Raw genomic sequence first — 22,365 nt, 5'->3', positions numbered from 1 at the left:
AGCATTCCAAGCGCCCACCACTCGTTGTGTGAAACAGAACTTCCTGATATTTGTCCTGAACCTGCTGCCGTTCAGTTTCAGGCTATGACCTCTTGTCCGTGTCACATCTGAAAATGTCAGTAATGCTGCTTCCTGGTCAATTTGGTCAAATCCTTTTAATATTTTAAAAGTCTCTATCAGATCCCCACGCAGTCTTCTCTTTTCGAGGGTGAACAGTCCCAGTTTTCCAAGACGTTCCTTGTAGCTTAAATTCTCCATGCATTTGACTAGTTTCGTAGCTCGCCTCTGCACCCTCTCCAACAGAATCTTATCCTTCTTAAGGTATGGAGACCAGTGTTGGACACAGTATTCTAAGTGTGGTCTGACCATTGTTCTGTAAAGTGGCATTATAACATCTTCCGACCTACTCGTGATCCCCTTCTTAATCATGCCTAACATCCTATTTGCTTTCTTCGCCGCCGCCGCACATTGAGCCGATGGCTTTAGGGTTCTGTCTATTAGCACCCCTAAATCCCTTTCTTGTTCGCATTTGGCTAATGTCACCCCCGACATCCTGTAATCATGTTCTTTGTTTTTCCTTCCCAGATGCATCACCTTTCATTTGTCTATGTTAAAATTCATCTGCCACTTTATCGCCCACGTTTCCAGCTGATTTAGATCCTTCTGAAGATCCTCACAGTCCCTTTGAGAGCCAACCGCCCGACATAGTTTTGTATCATCTGCAAACTTGATTATATTGCATGTTGTTTCCTGTTCCAGGTCATTTATAAAAATATTGAACAAGATGAGCCCAAGAACCGAGCCCTGGGGCACGCCACTGGTCACCTTTTCCCAGTCCGAGAATTTCCCATTTATGGTTACCCTCTGCGTTCTGTTCTCTAGCCAATTTCCGATCCATCTGTGCACTTCTCCTCCTATTCCATGATTTAATAGTTTACTCATAAGCCTTGCGTGCGGAACTTTGTCAAAACGCTTTTTGGAAGTCCAAGTAAATTATGTCCACTGGATCTCCACTATCTATTTGCTTGTTCACCTTCTCAAAGAATTGAAGTAAATTTGTCAAACATGACCTCCCTTTCCTGAAGCCGTGTTGACTAGCTCTCATTAGGTTGTGCTTTTCCAAGTGTTGTACAATGCGATGTTTGATTAGTGCTTCGATTATCTTCCCAGGAACCGATGTGAGACTCACCGGTCTGTAGTTTCCTGGTTCACCTCTTGATCCTTTTTTAAAAATTGGGATGACATTTGCTATCATCCAGTCGTCTGGTATTTGTCCGGTCTTAATTGACATGTTAGCTAAGGTCCTCACAGCAGATTCCTCGACCTATGCTTGGGGCGCTCATCTCGATGGTCTCCCTACTCAGGGCCACTGGACCAGAACGGATCATCAGTGTCACATCAATCTGTTGGAACTCAGAGTAATTTTCAACATCTTCAAGATCAGGTAGTCCTCCTTCGGATGGACTACCAAGTCGCCATGTATTATGTCAACAAACAGGGAGGGACGAGATCTTCCTCCCTTTGTCATGAAGCTCTGAAGGTTTGGGACTGGGCAATCCACCACAACACCTTCCTCAAAGCTGTCTACATCCAAGGGGTGAAAAATTGCTTGGCGGACAACTTGAGTCGTCTTCTGCAACCTCACGAATGGACACTCCACTCCTCGCCTCTTCATCACATTTTTTCACAGTGGGGAACGCCTCAGATAGATCTCTTTGCAGCTCCCTACAACCACAAACTGCCTCAGTTCTGCTCCAGGATCTATTTTCCTCATCGCCTCAAGGCAGATGCTTTTCTTCTGGAATGGACGAATCTCTTCCTGTATGCATTCCCTCCATTCCCTCTCATTCTCAAGACTCTTGTCAAGTTGCAGAGCGACCATGCTACCATGATTCTGATTGCTCCTCGGTGGCCGAGACAACCTTGGTACTCCCTTCTCCTTCAACTCAGCAGATGATGGGGAAGAAGATAAAGAAGAGGATAAGCACTGTAAAATTGCTAGTGAAAGCATGGTCCCTTTTTAAGGACACAGTCACTGAGGCGCAAAATATATATATACCACATATCAACAAGGGATCCAAGAGGAAAAAGAACAGTGTAGCAGTGAAAGAAACGATCAGAGACAAGACTACTTCTTTTAAGGAATGGAAAAGGTAAAAAACAGACAAAAACTGGAAAAAGCATAAACAACATCAAAGAAGGTGCCATAAGGCGGTGAGAGGGGCCAAAAGAGACTATGAGGAAAAAATAGCCAAGGAAGCGAAAATCTTCAAGCCTTTCTTTTTGATATATTAAGGGGAAACGACCCGCAAAGGAAGCGGTGGGGCCGTTGTATGACTATGGAATAAAGGGAGTGCTAAAGGAGGACAAAGCCATCGCCGACAAACTGAACACATTTTTTGCATCTGTATTTACCAAAGAGGATATACACAACATACCGGAAGCCAACAGGCTATATGCAGGAAACAAAGACAGGAAACTGACAGGGTTGATGGTCAGTCTAGAAGAAGTATGCAGGCAGATTGATAGACTTAAAAATGATAAATCCCCAGGACCTGATGGCATCCATCCGAGGATAATCAAGAAACTGCAAGAGGTTATAGCTGAACTGTTTCAACTAATAACCAATCTGTCAATCAAATTGGGAAGGATTCCGGAAGACTGGAAAGTGGCGAATGTTATGCTGATCTTCAAGAAAGGTTCGAGGGGGAGAACCGGGAAACTACAGACCGGTGAGTCTGACTTCGGTACCGGGAAAAATGGTAGAGGCGCTGATAAAGGACCGCATCATTGACCACCTTGACGGACACAATCTGATGAGGACCAGCCAGCATGGCTTCAGCAATGGAAGATCTTGCTTGACGAACATGCTGCACTTCTTCGAGGGAGTTAACAGGCAGCTAGACAAGGGTGACCCGGTTGACATTGTATTTCTGGATTTTCAGAAGGCGTTCGACAAGGTCCTGCATGAACGACTACTTTGAAAAATTGCGAGCCATGGAATCGAGGATGAAATACTCACATGGATTAAAAACTGGTTGGCGGATAGGAAACAGAGAGTGGGAGTAAATGGACAATACTCGGACTGGAAAAGTGTCACGAGTAGAGTGCCGCAGGGTTTGGTGCTTGGACGGTGCTCTTCAACATATTTATAAACGACCTGGAAATTGGTACAATGAGCGAGGTGATAAAATTTGCAAACAATACGAAGTTATTCAGAATAGCGAAGACACAGAAGGATTGCGAGGACCTGCAACGTGACATAAACACGCTCGAAAAATGGGCCACGACATGGCAAATGAGGTTAACGTGGATAAGTGTAAGGTGATGCATGTCGGTAACAAAAATCTTATACACGAATACAGGATGTCCGGTGAAGTACTCGGAGAGACCTCACAGCAAAGAGACTTGAGAGTACTGGTCGACAAGTCGATGAAGCCGTCTGTGCAATGTGCGGTGGCGGCGAAAAGGGCAAACAGAATGCTAGGCATGATTAAGAAGGGGATCACAAACAGATCGGAGAAGGTTATCATGGCGCTGTACCGGGCCATGGTACGCCCCCACTTGGAATATTGTGTCCAGCACTGGTCGCTGTACTTGAAGAACGACATAGTACTACTCGAAAGGGTCCAGAGAAGAGCGACTAAAATGGTTAAGGGGCTGGATAAGTTGTCGTACAGTGAGAGATTAGAGAAACTGGGCCTCTTTTCTTCCTTGAAAAGAGAGGGGACTGAGAAGGGACATGATCGAAATGTTCAAGATAATGAAGGAAATAGACTTAGTAGATAAAGATAGGTTGTTCACCCTCTCCAAGGTAGGGAGAACGAGAGGGCCCTCTCTAAAGTTAAAAGGGGATAGATTCCGTACAAATGTAAGGAAGTTCTTCACCCAGAGTGGTGGAAAACTGGAACGCTCTTTCGGAGGCTGTTATAGGGGAAAACACCCTCCTGGGATTAAAGACAAAGTTAGACAACTTCCTGCTGAACCAGAATGTACGCAGGTAAGGCTAGACTCAGGGCACTGGTCTTTGATCTAAGGGCAACCGCGGGAGCGGACTGCTGGACATGATAGACCACTGGTCTGACCCAGCAGTGGCAATTCTTATTTTCTTATGTTCCTCTCCTCCAGACTCCATTCCCTTCCTCAGCCAACATTTCTTTCTCTGTCCCTCCATGAGTCCAACTTTTCTTCCTCTCTCCTCCCCCGCTATTGGCAATATGTGTCCCCCCCTCTCTCTCACTGTCCATCTGTCTTGAGAGATCCAGGCATTTCTCCCCCCTCCTCTTCTGCCACATCCAACATTTCTCTCTCTATCATCCTCTGGATCATGTGTAGCATTTTTCACCACTGCCCACCAGCCCCATGCCCTTTTCTCCTATCACCCCTCTCCAGCATAATACCACATTTCTCCCTACATCACCATGTCCAAGATTCCTTTGCTTTGCTTTGTGTTTCCAAAATAAATTACAAACAGGGCAGTGCCCAAAACAGAAACAAGTCCCAAATAAAACTGGAACAATAATCAAGAATACCACAGCATGAAACACCACCCCCTCCTAGAGCAGGGAACAACCTCCAGTATGCAGAACAATGAAACAAAAATTAAAAACACCTTTTTTTGGCCACTGTCCCTTTTTAAAACACCCCTGTCCCGTCCGGTAGCGAAGATATAAATTTTTAACACCCCCCCCCCCTGGTTGGACCTTTTAAAAACACCCTCAGTACCTTTTTAAATCCTCGTTCCTTTTTACAACACCCTGTCCCGTCCCGTAGTGAATATATAAATTTTTAACACTCCCCCAATCGGGCCTTTTAAAAACACCCCCAGTACCTTTTTTAACCCTTGGCCCTTTTTAAAACACCCCCCACCCAGTCCCATCCTTCTTAAAATCTCCCCCATTGTCTGGTGATCCAGCGGTGCATCGGTGGGCAGGCGTGAGCCCTTCGCCCGCCTGCCTGGGCCTGCTCTGCCTCGTCCCGTCCTGTTCCTCACCTCCTTAATCCTCTCTCTTTGCCTGGTGGTCCAGCGGTGTCAGCGCCGCCCTCTGAATGGAGTTTTCAGCGTCGGCTGGCAGGCGCAAACTTTCCGCCCGTGTGGAACAGGACGGGAAGAGGTGGTGCGGGCCCAGGCAGGCGGGCGGAGGGCTCGCGCCTGCCAGCTGATGCACCGCTGGACCACCTGGCAATGGGGAGATTTGAAGAGGGATGGGACTGGGCGGGGGGTGTTTTAAAATGGAACGAGGGTTAAAAAAGGTACTGGGGTGTTATTAAAAGGCTCAACTGGGGGGGGTGTTAAAAATTTATATCTTTGCTGCATAAGACACATAGACATTTCCACCGGTGGAAAAAGTGTGTCTTATTGAGCGAAAAATACTGTATATCTCTATTGTATTCAGTCTTGTAGTCAACATCTGCCCAAGGATATAAGGAGACTTGAAGCAGTCCAGAGGAAAGCGACAAAAATGGTAGGGGGTCTGCATCACAAGAAGTACGAGAAAAGACTGTAGGACCTCAACATATATTCTCTGGAGGATAGAAGGGACAGGGGTGATATGACACAGACATTTAAATATTTGAAAGTTATTAATATAGGATCAAATCTTTTCCAGAGAAAGGAGATTGGTAAAACTAGAGGACATAATTTGAGGTTGAGGGGTGGTAGACTTAGGAGTAATGTTAGGATATTCTTTTTCACAGAGAGGGTGGTAGATGTCTGGAATGCCCTCCCGAGGGAGGTGATGGAGAGGAAAACGGTGATGGAATTAAAAAAAGCGTGGGATAAACGCAAAGGATCTCTAACTAGAATATGAATGGGCAAACTTTCACGACCTGAATCCTGTAAAGGAGATGGTTTGGATAGGCTGGATTAAGCTTCAACAGCAATTCCAGTAGTTTAAACCCAAGGACAGTAGTGGGTGGACTTCTAAGGCTTGTGACCCACAAGAAAGAAGCGAAGGAAAAAAAAAAAAAAAAAAAGACAAAGTCATGAAATTGTAATGTATGCAGTTACCAGGCAGACTGGCTGGACCGTTTAGGTCTTTTATCTGCCGCCATTTACCATGTTACTGTTAAATGACATCATTTGTGTCTTGTTTGCCATCTGCAACATTCTTCTATCATGTGCCCAACTGCTCAAGCATCTTACTGTTACTGCAACAGATTCATCCATCGTTGCTGGCATCAAGGAACATTTCTAACATTTAAAAGACACTTATTTTCCTGTTCTGAAAGACAATCCAATTACCTTCCCAGATGATGCAAAAATATAGGCAACTGAATCTTTGGGAAGGTTGTACCAAAACCAGATAAAAATAGAAGGCTCTATTTGTGATTTATAAACAATTGTACAGAATATTGTCCATTTTTTAATTTTAATAAAAAGATTTAAATATAAGTGTTCAAGGCTTGTGCAGATAAGGACAGAGGCCATGGGGATGGGGACAGAGCTCAGAGGGGCTAGGATGGAGATGGAGCCTGCCAGAACATGGACAAATTTGTTTCTGTGTCATGCTCTAATTTAAGGGCCAGATATACTGTATTGTTTTTCTTTTCCCTTTGACAAGAAATAGGAAAATAGTAAAACAGGCCCTAAAGGAGCTGGCACAGATCTCAGAAGAGAGCCCCTTTCCTAGCTCCTATCTTAGTGGAGAATATGGTAGTGGGAAGAAAATTTGTCAGTACCTGCATTAATGATATCATGAAATCTAACCTGTTTACAGTATTGGATGTTTGAGCTCCTGCATTCCTGTGATAGGATGTGCTCAGAGCAGTGGAGGGACAAGTCATAACAGGCCATGGCTAACTATGTCCAAACTAGCTGTGAGGGATAAGAGGTGAAATAAGTTGAACTCACCTGCTATTGCATAACTAATCGCTTTGTTCTTCCAGAATGGCTCTGCAAGACGACCAATAACTGTTGCAGCAGCACAGCCTGGGAGAAAGAGAAAATCCAGCTGCTTGGGCACAGATGAGGTGAGCAGAGAGACCTTGGCTTATAGAAAGGGCACTTACTCTGCGTGGGGGAATTAGGGGGATACTTTCAATAATAGAGACAACACATTGAAGTTACTAGTATTGTTTGTTTTTCATGAGGTTGCCACAATACCATCTACAATCCACCATGGAGAGACAGATAAGTCATCATTTTATTAGTTAGTTCATCACTATTAAAAAACAACAACTTTTGAGTAAAGTATGGAGGTTAAGACAGTGAAGGCTATGATGGTCTGAATGGCAACCAATGCTGTGATATTTCACTTTGCATTCCGGTTGTGGGTCTGAGCACTTCACATTATCACTTTTTTGATGCGTTTAGTGAATGTTTAATTTGAAGAAAACTTTTGGTGATTATTGAAAGTATTTAATGATATCACCAAGTTGATTCTGAGTTTCCCATAAGTAATCAGTGAATTTAGGGGGATGGCATAATTTCTTCACCTGAAGATTTGAGTTTTATGAAATATGCCACATTAAAATGTACTAACTGTCAAGGGATTTCATGCAGAAGTCAAGAAAAAAATTGTGTTGAAATACTTGACAGCTTGTATTGTGGAGCAAAGCAACCAACAGCCTGCCATTAATATTATTCCCCACTCCTAACATCCTCTTCACCAGTGTTCTGGTACCTTTAACTAACATTGACTGTGTTGCAGTTGTCTTTAGTGGGAGGGCATGCAGGCAACTGAGAGAGCTCTTCTTTTACTCGTTAGTGGGGAGGGTGTACAATCAGTTGGGAGACCCTTCTTTTTTTCAGAGGCATAGTTAGTTGTGCAAGTAGTTAGGATAATCCTTTTGCTCAGAGGAAGGGTGCACAGGCAGTTGGGAGAGCCCTTTGCTCAGAAGTAGTGGGAGGATATGCAGGTAGCTGGGAAAGCTCTTCTGTTGGGCAAAGGTCACACAGTCCATGTTAAGTAGCACTGTTTTAAAGTGATTAACTCTTCATAGGTGATAAATCCTATTTTGCCTCTTCCTAACAACTGCTAGAGAGAAGGTTTCCCCCTACCACCATCATTGCCCTGCTCCCCCCCCCCCATTGGGTCATGTTTATTCATTAATTTTTTGTGCGAATATAATGCAATTTTAGCCACAGGGCCTGCTTTGAAACATTACAGAAGGGAGTGTGTGTTCCTTTGTTTTCTTTTGGGCTTCCAGATCCATCAGACCTGGCCTTTATTGAGCTATATTAGATTTCATAAATAGGTCTCTGGATTCCCCAGCTCAGCCTAGCTATCACAGTGATGGTCCCAGGTCAGAATATTCTGTAATTAGGCTATCATGGGCCCTAAATTCTGCCACGATTACCATTGTGTAGTGATTGATATTCTCCTACAGGAGTTGTGAATGCTACCTTTGTAGCATTAGAAGTTCTGACCCTGGAATAAAATAGTGCTGTCCCTGGGCCAAACTTAAGGAAGAGAGTGTTAAAATGTGTATCCTAAACACATGCTGAAAATCATTCACCTTTTCTGCATATGTTAAGATGGACGGGTAGTGTCTCTCAGGTACAGAGTAGGAAGTAAGGGGGTCAGGGTATTTACCTAAGTTATCATCGTCATCTTCCGCCAGTTCCCCTCAGCAACTGGTGGAAGGTGGGGATCCACAGAGCTCAGGGGACTAATAGGAATTCCAAGATGGGCATCACCTCAAAGTTATATTTCAGTCTATGTCTGAACCCCACTTACCAGGGGTTTCCTTCCCCAACCCTATGGCAAAGATGGTGTCTATGATGCAGATGTTTAATGATGAATGGGTGAGCTGTGGCACTGCACATCCCTTACCTTGCGCTGATACAGAAATATGGATTTATTTTAGCTCCACTGTTCATTTTCATGGGGATTTTTTTTGTTTTCCTTTTCCCCCCTTCCTCCGACCACGAAAGTTCAAATAAATAATGAAATGTTCCCCAAAACAAATCCCCAAATCTTAATTTTTGCCCTGCGTAGCGGCGTTGGGCTGCGCCATTTCCGGCAGCAGGCTCGCGTTTCTTGGCATCGGCGCCTCATCAGGAAGCAGCAGCCACTCCAATCTCGCAGTACCTGGCTTGCCTTGAGGAGGTAAGCTCTACTTCTTAAAGCTACATTTCAATATATGTATATACATACACATTTTTTTTTCTTTTTAATACATATTTTTGGGTGGAAAACATAGGCCATCAATTTGGGCATAATGACTTACACCCCAAGAAAGTGATAATATATAAATATGAATATATGCTTCAAATATGCAAGGTAAGGAATGTGCAGGGCTCCATTTTATTTTTATTTGTTCACCCACACATTTTCTTTAAAGATCAATAATTTATGTAAGAATAAATTAGATCTTACCTGCTAACTTTCTTTCCTTCAGTTTCTCCAGATCATTCCCAACAAATGGGCACATACTTCCCTATCAGCAGATGGAGACTGAGAACTACTGTGTTTCATCACCCTATAAGTCCCGTGCAAACATGAGCCAGTCAGTATTTCTGTTGACCAAAGCAGTAACTAGAATTAAACAGAACCCCCACCCCACCTCCAACAACAACCCAGGAGAAGAAGAAAACAACAAAACACATACATTTCTTTTTCTACTTTAGTCAATTCTTTGTCAATTCTTCATTTCATTGTCCACTCCAAACCTTCAGAACAAGTAAACCACAGAATCCTACTGAAACACCCATGTTGGGGATTGATCTGGAGAGATTCAAGGAAAGAAAATTATCAAGTAAGCTCTAAATTTCTCCCTCTTCTCTGTAGACCATTCCTGATGAGTGGTAAGTACAAAAGCAGTACTCAACGAGGGTGGGATTCCAACATTTCCTGCACCAATATTTGAGCCCTCAAAACTGCCTCCTGCCTGAAGTCAGTAATGTTTCACAAAGGAATGAAGGGATATCTAGGTTAGTGCCCTGCAAATATCCCAAGAAGGGATCAAACAATGTTCTGCCCATGAAGAGGCTTGCACTATGGTAGAATGTGCCTTCAGTTCTTCTGGAAATGCTCTGCCTTTGAGCATTTGCCTGCCTTTGAGCATTTGCCTCCTTAATCCATCTGGCTACTGTACTTTTCCAAGTCATCTCATCTTTCCTTGGCTCCCAAGCAACAAAAAGAGCCTATCTAACTTCTGAAATTCCTCTGTCTGCTAAGTAGCAATGCGGAGCCCTGCACATATTCAACTGAAAGAGAGATTCTCAAGCAAACACAGGAAGTATAATAGACTGGTTAAAATGAAAAGGAAAAACCACCTTCAGGAAAAAAATGATACTAAATGAAGAACCACCTATTCCCAGAAAAGGGGAAGGTGTAAGGGAAAATGGTTCCCACCAAGACAGAGTTTAATTCTGAAATCCGCTGAGCCAAAATGATAGCTTCCAAAAAATCTACCTCTAACAGAGGGTTCAAAGGGTGCTTTGACCAAGGCTGACAAAACCAAGTTCAAATCCCAGAGAGGAATAATCATTCTGAAAGAGGCCTTAAGTTACTTAACATCCTGGAAGAACCACACAACATCTGCATGCAGTGCCAGAGGCTGGTCATGAATCCACCCCTAAAAACACGCTATTGCTGCTAACTGCACTCAAAGGAAAGACATAATCCAACCCTTAACCATTCCATCTTGGAAAATCTCTCAACACTCCTGTTACCATCACATGCAACAGACTCTCTTGTCATCACACCAGTCCTCCAAACTCTAGCATAAGCCAAGGAGGGGAACTAAACAATGTCTTGATAACCCTGATGGAATAGCTTTTATTTAACAACTGTGCTCATTCAAGGGCCACATAGTAAGAGAAACTGAGTTGTAGTGCAAGAGGCACATCATTCTTGAACCACTGGGTAGTCACCCTCAAACCGCTAGTTTCATTGTAGAAGACAACAGTCATTTTCTTCGGCTCCACCTCTCTTCCCAGTGGACTGTGCTGTAGCCATTCAATTTTTCCTTTCTGCAAGCGAGCTGAGAAAGTGTTTTTCTAATCTTCTGTGACATCTGTTTGTTATTTTCAGGATTTTTGTTCTGGATCTCAAAGCTTTTTGGTGCTGCAGAAGTTTCCAGGGTTCCTGGGACAGCTCTGACTGCGGGAGAGACACAGTTTCTCGGTGCAGGGTTCTGCAGTTGGCAGGCTTCTCCCTGAAGTACCTGTTTATCTAGCCTGCTCTAACAGTCGTGGATGCTCAAGGACCTTTCCTTTGGGAGCAAAGCTCGCCTCTGATTTAGGCAGGAGCTTGAGTGCAGGCTGTGGGGCCCCAAGGCATTCCAGAGGGTCAGAATGGGACCGGCTGCAATTTTTCCTCTGCCAGTTGTCGCACATGGAACCATGAGGGGGGTTGAGGTCTCAGCCCACCTTTTTTGGGTCTGCTGGCAGCCCAAAGATAGAAACCTCTGAAGTTTTCAGGCTTGTTTGAGGCAGAAATCTTCTCTCTTTATCAGCTGTAGGGACAGCTGCAGCAGTTCCCAGCACAAGCTGGCACATGTGAGTACAGGCTATTTATAACCTAAGGGGAAAATTGTGATTTTGAGGTTTTCTTGGGCCAGATTAGTGATCTCATACCTCTTTTTTTTTTTTTAACCCATTCCAGGTTTTTTTTACTTTTATTTTTTTAGTGTTTTGAACCATTTTTGATACCAAAATCACTGCCACTGTGGCCATTTTGGATTTTCAGAGCTTTTACCTGCCTTAAATTGCCTCATTTTTGCTTAATATTAATATTGCTTAACTCCTCCAGTACTGATGCTCCGGATTCATACCAGATTTGTGCTGGATGGCCAGTGGAGGTCCGTCCTTGTTCTGCAAGCTGCGCAGCATGTGAGAGGATTGCATCAGGCTTAGCCTATCTGACCCCTTGAGACTTTTGGAACTACAGAAGAGTCACTCTAGAGTAATTAAGACCTTACTAAATAATAATAACAGCAAATGGAGAAAGAACAGTGAATCAAACAAAGTCACAAAAACTGCTGAAGAGTGGGAACAGAATCGCTTATAACCCCTGCAAATTCTCAAGTGGAGAAAAAGACATTATTAATGCTCCAAAGGAGCTAACACTATGCTGTGATTACCAGACTCACAAAGTATTGGCTAGTACAGTCATAGGTAAAAAAAAAACCTCTACTTGTTAGGGTAGTATTCTAGTCCTCGCATAAAGCAGGTTACGGAGTAGTACAATCAATGGGACATGGAGGAAACGATCATCCAAAAACAGCAAAGAACAAAAAATGGCCACTTATCTCGAGCTGTTCCATTGATTACAGACCTTGTCCTTATCAAACAAGTCTCATTAGCAGTATTTCAGATCCCAAAAGCAGTACCCCATTTCACTGATCGCATCATCAGGGGAAAATTAGATAAACAATCCTCCGCTCTGGCATTATTGCATGGCCATTCTTTTGCAATAATGCCAGAGCGGAGGATTGTTTATCTAATTTTCCCCTGATGATGCGATCGGCAAAACAGGGTACTCCCGTTGGGATTTGAAATTCTGCTACTGGGACTTGTTGAATAAGGACACGAATCTGTAATCAACGGAACAGCTCGCGATAAGTGGCCATTTTTTTTGTTTTTTGTTGTTTTTGGATGATCGCTTCCTCCATGTCCCGTTGATTATACTACTCCGCAACCTGCTTTATGTGAGGACTAGAATACTACCCTAACAAGTGGAGTTTTTTTTGACCTATGACTGATATATACTCGCTGTACTAGCCAAATCTTTTGTGAATCTGGTGACCACAGAATCTGGTGTTAGATCCTTTGGAGCATTAATGAGGTCTTTTTCTCCATTTGAAAATTTGCAGGGGTTATAAGCGATTCTGTTCCCTCTCTTCAGTAGTAGAAGAGCAGTTTTTATGACTTTGTAATTAAGACCTTCCCAGAGGTGACAGTCAGAGTCAGCATCTGTGGCAGAGGGGTGCCTTGAGGATTCTGGACCCTCAGAATCAGAGTGACAAAGGCAGAACCTGCAGGGGGCAGTTGGCCTTTCTGGGCAGGTATTTATTCCAGATTTTGTATATTTTTTATGTGATGCATATTTGAATTATAAAAACTAGTCTGCCTGCTCTGGTTCCGCTCAGGTGGTAGCACAGGGGGGCCATCCTCCAGGAGCGTAAGATCTAATAGGCAGAGTTCAGCCACAGACCAGGAAGTCCAATCGGAAAGACATGGTAATGATTTGAACTCAGATTCTATCTTCCAACTACTTAGTGGATTCATTTGCCATTGCTTACTCAACTCGTATGCGAAAATCTCATGGTCTTTTAAATTTTCCTTCAGTATAAGGTTGTCATTATAAAAGGTTTCATCAATGTCTTCTCTCTTTTCAGGCAGTACTCTGGGACAAGAACTTGAAGTCTCTTACTGAGTTCAGAGTCCTATTACCATTTAAAAAAACAGTTGAAGACATATTTGTTTCCTAAATAATGATTATTCTTAATGATTATATGTTTTATAACTTTGTTAACCGAATAGAACGTACAAGGTTATGTAGTAAAGATCTGTTATGTTATGCCTCCTCTCCTCCAGCGTGCTGTCCGTGTTTGGAGGTTCAGAATCTCAGGCTAAGGCCGCTGTCCAGCAGGCATTGATTGCTCTGGTCCAGGGAAATGATTGACAGTGCGCAGGCTGTTTAAGCTGTTGGGTCTGTTAGACATTGTCACAGAGGTTTTGCAAGAGTTAAAGAGCCTGTACAATCTGCTGCTGCTCAGTCTTCAGTGGAGAGTGGTTCTAAAGCTCAGGACACATGCTTCCTTTACATCCTGATGTCATGCTGCTTTTCATGGAGCAGTGGGAGAACCACATGGGGCCCGTGAGCATAGCTAAAGCCAGATCCAAGCTGTATCCAATGGTGTCAGAGTTCCAGCAATTATTTCCTCACCCAAGGAAATAATTTAGGGGACCGCAGGTTACAAAATGAACTTTCTGCCCAGTATGTGCAGGATCATAGACTATTACTACTACTATTTAACAGTTATATAGCATTGAAAGGCATACACAGCGCTGTATATTTTGACATTTAATAGACTGTCCCTGCTCAGAAGAGCTTACAATCTAACTTGGACAGACAGACATGAAATATAGGGTTGGGAATGCAGAACCCAAGGTGAGAGGAGCTAGGAGTTGAAAACAGTCTCGAAGAGATGGGCTTTTAACTTGGATTTTAACACTGCAAGAGACGGAGCCCACCATAGATATTCGGGCAGTTTGTTCCAGACATACGGCGCAGCAAGATAGAAGGGATGGCGTCTGTAGTTGGCAAAGGAGAAGGGTGCAGACGAGGGACCCACCAGCTGAGTGGAGTTTGCTGGGGGAAACATAGGGGGAGATAACAGAGATAGGGAGGGGCAGCTGAGTGAATGCATCTATAAGTCAGCAAGAGGAGTTTGAACTGTATGCTGAAACAGATGGGAATCCAATGAAGTGACTTTAGGAGAGGGATAATGTGAGCATAGGCCGCAGTATCCTTTGTTGCAAGCGCTTCTTATTCTAGATTATGTTGGGCTCCCTTGTGGGAGGACGGGGGGGGGGGGAATGAGTATATAGCAGATGCATTATATAACATGTTCAGGGTCATGAGCAAAGTTTCTGCTTATTCTATTTCCACCTGCAGACTGCTCTGGATCAGGCAGTGGGTGGGAGATTCTAATTCCAAGGCTAACTTGAGCAGGTTGCTCTTTGGCAATAATAATTATTTATTTGTAACATAATAATAATAGCAGTTTATATACCGCAGGACCGTGAAGTTCTATGCGGTTTACAATGATTAAAAAAATGCTACAAATTGAGTAGAACTGACAAGTTACAACTAGTGAATAGCGGCTCTAGAGATCAGTTAATGTGGGAAAGGTTGTACAAATCAGTTGCTTAAATACTTTAGGAATAGATATGTTTTTAGGTGTCTCGTAAATTCCCCATAAGTATTAGCAAGCATAAGTAATTATTCCAGGTCTTTTCCCCATAATACTGCTTGATATGAGAGAAGATGTTGATGATGACTTTTGAATTTACATTCTCTTACCGGTGGAGATATAAAATTCAAGTGTGAGCTTCTCTTATGTCTGTTGGTTGGGAAGGAGAAAAGGTCAGTTATCTATTTAGGGGCTAAACCGAACAGTACCTTAAAGCAGAAACATCCAAACTTAAACTTCACACGTGCCTCCATCGGCAACCAATGCAGGAGTTGGTTGGAAGGAATTACATAACCCGCTATACCTTAACAGTTCAGAGCTGTTTACAACAAAGAGGATTTGCCAGACACTGATGAAATACAAATGGAATTATATAACTAGCATGGTTGGATTTCTTTAGCCAAAATTGTCATACAAAAGAGATTTCACAGGTTTCCTATAACATTTGGTAAGGGGAAGAATTCACAAAAAGGTTTCTCAAGCAAATTTATCATACAAATAAGATTGCACAGATTTCCTAAACGTTTGATAAGACAGTGAATTTATAAATAGAGTATTTAAGGTTTTGCTCCAGGCACTAGCCTGGTAAGCTAAAGTTTTGTCCAGGAATCTTTTTACAGTACATCCTTTTAGCATAGGAAAAGAGAATAGAGAAATTCTCCATGTGGGTCGAAGGATTGTAGAGAATACAAAGCAGTTGACAAGATAAATGGGAGCAAAGCCTGCCAGTGTTTTGTAGCACAAACATGCAAGTTTGAAAATGATTCTGGCAGCCAGTGTAATTTCCTTTAGTATGGGGTAACGTGATTTGATTTTTTTTCAACCCAAATTTCAAACGTACTGCAGTATTTTGAATGATTCTCAATCTCCTGGTAGTTTTTTTGAATGACCCTAAATAAATGATGTTACAGTAGTCCAATGTGCTCACCAGCATACCAGCAATCTGAAGGATGAGAAATCAAAATAAGGTTTTAATGTACGTAATTTCCAAAGAGTGTAATTTCCAAACATTTTTTAATCAAGATGTCAGTATGTGTTTCGAAAGTTAAAGATTGGTCTAATATGACACCTAGAATTTTTATTGTGTAACTGATAGTATAGTTCATTCCATTTATCAGAAGAGAAGATTCTGTGATTTTGTTGGATGGACTTGCAAGGAATATATTTATATTTTCTGAATTCAATTTGAAATCTTTAGCCCATTTTTCAGTGAGATTGAATATAGATGTTATATAAACCTTTGTTTCTAATGAGTGTGATAAAAAGAACAATGATTGTGATGTTGTCAGTATAAATGTATGTTTGTAAGTTCAGTTTAGATAGTTCTCTTCCCAGAGAAGCCGTATAAGGTTAAAGAGGGAAGGAAACGGTGGCGATCCCTGTGGAACGCCACAGCAGTTAGTCCACTTTTTGGAATATACTTCCTCACTAAAAACTTAATATGTGCGGTTTTGTAAGAAACTCTAGAACCAATTCAGAACCTGACCAGAAATTCCTATGGTGTTTATGCATTCAAGCAAGATGTCATGATCAACCAAATCGAATGCACTGCTTAAATCAAATTGTAGAATCAGTGCATTCTTTCCTACAGTGACTAATTGAAAGGTATAATCTACCATAGAAGCTAAGACAGTTTCAGTGCTGCAATTTGATCGAAAGTCTGATTGAGATTCATGTAAGATATCAAATTTTTCCATGTACTCCATCTAAACAGCATTCACCAGGCCCTCTATAAGTTTAGTGAAGAATGGCATATAGGCTATAGGTCTATAATTGTCTATTGCTGAGATGGATTCCAAATAGTTTTTAACAATAGGAATAACGATAATATGACCTAGTTCTTCTGGTAAGTTTCCATTACACATTAGATGAGAAATCCATTCAAAAAGTTTAACCTTGAAGGAGATGAGGGCCGTTTCCAAGATAGCTGGAGAGCAGTTATCTAACCTACAATGAGAGCGTGAATACTTATTGTAGAGTGTGAGGAATAATTGCCAATTGTGAATATCGAAATGGTTCCAATTCATATTAGCTGGAATCACTGTGTCCGGCAGTAGGGTATTTATAGGAGTTTGGTTGCTAGAAGGTCCTTGAAAAGGTAGTCTTACATTGTGAATTTTGGTCCTAAAATAAGAGGCTAAGTTCTCTGATATAGGTATGTTGATGAAAGATGAGCATTTCAGATGGTCAATATTGAATAGTGTATTTACTAGTCTAAATAATTTTTTGCTGTTGACTGTGGATGGTCCAATTTTATTGGAGTAGAAAGTTTGACTTTTATCTTTAATTAATTGTTTGTATTCTTTTATCTTTGATCTCCAATTAGCTCTATCGGATTCTTTCTTGGTTTTATTCCAGAGTCTCTCTAAGCGTCATGCTACTTGCTTCAGTTTAGTTAGTTCTGACCAGTACAGCAGAATAACGCCTTAAGACATTGCCAGATACTCAACCAAGGACTGCTAGAGGATCTGGTTGGGATAATTTTCAGGGCTATAGGAGGTTCTGCTAGTATACTGGTGGGTTCTCCATGCAGAGATCCTACTAAGGCTATAGGCAGAGATTTGTAGGCGGCAGGCATCCTCAATCTTCCAGTTCTTTTCCTTCAGCAGTCTATAAGAAGCAACAATGGCGCCAGGTCAGTAGTGATCCTCTGCACGTAGAAGGAAGATTTTTGGCTTACTAGGATTGGACCAGTGGGTCTTGGACATTATATGGGAGGGCTACAAACTAGAGTTCTTCTACCCTCTGTTAGACTTGTTCCTAGATTCTCCAGCCCACCAGCCGAAGAAAGCGATCGGGTCTGAGCAATGGTACAGCAACTCTTGTCTATTTGGGCCATAGAACCTGTACCAGAAGGAGAATCGGGCTTAGGCAGATACTCTATATAGCTCATCAGGCTCAAGAGAGACTCGGAAGACTCGGAGGCCAATTCTGGACTTGAAGTCAGTAAATGTGGTCCTCAAGATACCTCGCTTCTGCATGGAAACAGTAAGGTCAGTCATTGCCTTGGTAGTGCTGGAAGAATTTTTAGCCGTGCTAGACTTGATAGAGGCATATCTGCATACCACGACTCACATTGGCTCCTAATACAAGCGAGAATACACTTCAAATTTTACTGCCTACTATTTAAAGCAATAAACGGAGACAGCCCAGCCTATTGGAACAATCGACTAATTCAATCCACCTCAACCAGACATAGGAGAACCCACGCACACACCCTCCACCAAAAATGTCAAAAGAAAAAAACTATATGACAACCTCCTAGCCACTCGAGCTGCAACACTTGACTCACAACTCTATAATCTACTGACCACGACCACAGACTACAAAACCTTCAAGAAAGAAATAAAAACCCTTCTATTCAAAAAACACATAAAACCCAACTAACACAATCAGGAATGTCCCAAGCATCACCTGCATCACCTACAACTACTACATATGTACCTCCAATATCTTGACAACTCAGATGTAATCCTTAGCAAGTCAAAAAAATGTACAAACTACTCCCTAAATACTTCTAATCTCCAGACAATCCATTTGTAATCCACCTTGAACCTCAAGGTAATGGCGGAATAGAAATCCCTAATATAATGTAATATAATGCAATATTTCTGTTTTCCCAGTGAACGAAAAGGTTCTTGTGGTGCCGTGTTCCAACAACACTTCCAGTTGTCCACACTCCTCTTCAAGTTTGCGACAGCACCTTGCACATTCACCAATGTGATGCTCATTGTGGCAGTGCAACTTCCGCACGAGTTAGAAATCCAGGTACACCCGTATGTAGGCGATTGGCTAATCAGAGCTCCATCCAGATCTGAAGGAATTTTGGCGGTTGTCCGAGCAACAGCCCATCTACAACACTCCTGGATGTGTTATTTTCCTGTTGGTCACTTCAGAAGGATCCTCAGCAGACTGCTGACATTGTTGCCAGAGGCAAGACAACACAGTCTATGCCAGTGGTCTCAAACTCAAACCCTTTGCCACATTTTGGATTTGTAGGTACTTGGAGGGCCTCAGAAAAAATAGTTAATGTCTTATTAAAGAAATGACAATTTTGCATGAGGTAAAACTTTATAGTTTATAAATCTTTCCTTTTGGCTAAGTCTTAATAATAATACATTGTCATTGTATTGTCATTTGTAGTTAAAGAGACATATGATCAAGAAACTTTTATTTTACTTTTGTGGTTATGATAAACATACCAAGGGCCTCAAAATAGTACCAGGCGGGCCGCAAGTTTGAGACCACTAGTCTACGTGATAGCTCAGGACAGATTCCCTCTCCAAGGGCTTGCCTCTGCATTTTTTCGTGGGTAATTCTGATGACAGATTCCAGCTTTTATGGCTGTGGAGGCCAATGCAAGGGGCACTCAGTTTAGGGGACATGGTTACCCTTGCAGAAGAGGTGGTCCATCACCTGGCTGGAACTACGAGCCATCTGTCTGGCATTCCAGGAGCTAGAGATCTCCCTGGAACACAAAGCGGCCAGGGTCTTTTCAGACAACGCCAATTCCTTGAGAATGGAAGCTCACTTGTTTCAGTAAGCTGAGGTTTACCCTTTTACAGAAAGGGTGGTAGATGCGTGGAAAAGTCTCCTGGAAGAAGTGGTGGAAACAGAGATTGTCTGAATTCAAGAAGGCGTGGGATAGGTACACGGGATCTCTTAGAGAACATAAGAACATAAGGATAATGGTTACTGTGGATGGTCTGGCCTTTATCTGCCATCATGTTTCTATGTTTCCAGCACTCTCAGTAGCACATATGGTAGGCATACTATTTGAGCCGGTGGATCCTGAAGCCTGTGGAATGGTTCCTGTTGCAAATAACATTTCACAGCACTGTGTGTTGTTGGGAAAATCCAACTTTTGATCTGATGGTGACGGTGGAGAACAAGAAAGTGTTGTGGTTCTTTAACTGAAGATACGAGCCTGCAAGCATCAGCATGGATGTGCTGGTTCAAAGGTGGCTGAAGTCAGATCTACTTTGTGTGCATTCCCCTTGGTCCATGATAGACCAGGTCCTTCAAAGAATAGCAGCCCATCTGGATCTTGTCATCCTGGTTACTCCAGATTGGCCATGGCGTCCAACTGATGAAGGACAAAAGCCTCAAGCTAACACTGCTTTCAACTCTTCACTCTCAGGGCCTAATTAACCTGGAGGATCTGTAACGCTTTGGGCTTATGACTTGGCTCTTGAGCATGTGTCTCTAGAGGGCAGGGGCTATTCTGAGGTGGTTATTGCGACTCTACTGAGGTCCAAGAAGCAAGCAAAGATCGCAGCCTATGCAGAGGCTTGGAAAATGTTTTGTGGTTGACACACCAGCAGTAGCTGTCCTGGAATTTCTCCAGGTCGGTCTAGGAAAAGGGCCTAGTGGTCTCTCCTCTCAAGGTGCAGCTCGTGGGGCTGTCGTGTTTTTGAGCATGAGTGGATAAGATTCCATTAGCTATACACTTGGATGTTTCCAGGTTTCTGAAAAGGACATTGCATCTTGCTCACCTTGCCTGTCCTGGAATCTTAATGTGGTTCTCAAGGTCTTCTGTTCAACTCTGTTTGAGCCCTTACAGAAGGCTTAGCTTATGGATCTTATGGTATTCTTAATGGCTTTTGCCTCGACAAGCAGAGTCTCGGAACTGCAGGCTCTGTCCTGCAGAGAACCATTCCTCCAATTTACGGAGGCTGGAGTATCACTCCATATGGTGTCTTCCTTCTTGCCTAAGGAGTTTTGGCATTTTATGTTAACCAAGAAGTTTGCTCACATTTAGTCCTGTGGACTCCAAGAAAGAGGACATAATATTGAAGTTTCTGGATATTAGGAGAGTCTTTCTCAGGTATCTCGAAGTGACAAATGAGTTTTGTCTTTCTGATCATTTGTTTGTATTGACAAATTCTAGCTAGAAAGGAAGACCGGCTTCCAAAGCTTCCATCTTCAGATCAAGTTTCAAGTTTATTAGGATTTTATATACCGCCTATCAAGGTTATCTAAGCGGTTTTTACAATCAGGTACTCAAGCATTTTTCCCTCTCTGTCCCGGTGGGCTCACAATCTATCTAATGTACCTGGGGCTATGGAGGATTAAGTGACTTGCCCAGGGTCACAAGGAGCAGCGCGGGTTTTGAACCCACAACCCCAGGGTGCTGAGGCTGTAGATCCAACCACTGCGCCACACACTGCACATGTCCATTTCTTCAGCATACATCAAGTATGGGAAACAATCTCTGATCTCTATGTAGGCGCACTCCACTAGGGATATGGTAGCTTCATGGATGGAGTCCGTCTGTTCCGCCTGAGGAGATTTGTAGGGCAGCTACTTGGGCCAGCCTTCATACCTTTACGAAGTTCTACAGGGTGAATGTGGCAGCTTGCCTGGACATGGCTTTTGGGTGCTCAGTTCTAGCAGTAGGCTCATCTATCCCACCCTAGACTTTGGGGATAGCTTAGGTATATCACAGTCTTTCAAGACTGATATGTCTGTCTCTTGCACTACAAAGAAAGATTAGGTTCTTACCTCGATAATCTTCTTTCTTGTAAAGAGGCACATCAAATCTTGAAGCCTACCTTAGATTCACTATTGCTTGCTTTGGGGTTCAGAAGTATGTGAAGTGAGAGTGTACTCACTGCTTAAAACAGATATGTTTTACCAGATGTTTGCATTTACCTATCAAGCAGGGTTGCAAAGTAAAGAGATGTCTACCTTGGTTGAGATGATGACCAGAATTCTATGACAGTTGGTGCAGGTTGCACTCAGGTAAGCAGTTTGTTCGTTCTACCTTATTTTCAACTTCAAGTCTACAGTTATAATGTTTTATTAATGTTTTGTTACAGAGTAGAACTGAACAGTAATTAGTTGTGTGGGAGCTTCTTCATACTCCTTTCTGTGTATTTGTTAGGCTGGTATTCCATCGCTTTGGTACACACTTGCCTGGATTCTCTAACTGGCACAGATTTTTTAGGCACGATAGGCATCTAAGCTTAGTAAAAACACACACCATTTAAATGATGTTTTTAACTGAGTTTCAAGGTGCTGGAATCTCGCCTCTGTAGGCACTTTAGGCCGCCTGAAGCCACTATGGACATGGCTCCTTAATGCTGGAAGTGACATTAGGTAGCCTAAAGCGCCTACTTAGGCACAATTCACAACAAAAATAAGCGCCGGAAATGTAGGCCTGGAAAACTCTGGCCTACATTTCCAGCACCTATCTTTCCCAGAAGGCGCCGTTGCATGATTGACACGTGATCAGCAACCGCCTATATCGGCGCAGTATGAAGAATCCGGGCCTGAGTGGTTACAGCACAGCCCACTGGGAAGGGAGGTGGAGCCGAAGAAAATGATTGATGCCTTCTATAATAAAACTCATGGTTTGAGGGTGACTACCCAGTGGTTCAAGACTGATGTGCCTCTATAAGAAAGAAGATTATCAAGGTAAGAACCTAATCTTTCTTTACATCTGGCATCTGAACAGACCCCTGAGACAGATTATGCAACAATGTCAATTGC

General features: G+C 42.7%; 1 protein-coding gene across 1 annotated transcript in view; it reads left to right on the top strand.

The window, feature by feature from the left end:
• The window catches only part of KAT5 (lysine acetyltransferase 5), a 267,178-nt gene that overhangs the window by 170,750 nt on the left and 74,063 nt on the right, over positions 1-22,365 (top strand). The window contains 1 exon segment of the mRNA XM_033954195.1: positions 6,889-6,972. Within this exon segment, the coding sequence (XP_033810086.1) occupies positions 6,889-6,972 (84 nt within the window).

This window comes from Geotrypetes seraphini, chromosome 8 (assembly GCF_902459505.1).
Source record: "Geotrypetes seraphini chromosome 8, aGeoSer1.1, whole genome shotgun sequence".
NCBI lineage: Eukaryota > Metazoa > Chordata > Amphibia > Gymnophiona > Dermophiidae > Geotrypetes > Geotrypetes seraphini.
The sequence above is the reverse complement of the archived record's forward strand: the minus strand, read 5'-3'. Positions and strand labels throughout refer to the sequence as shown.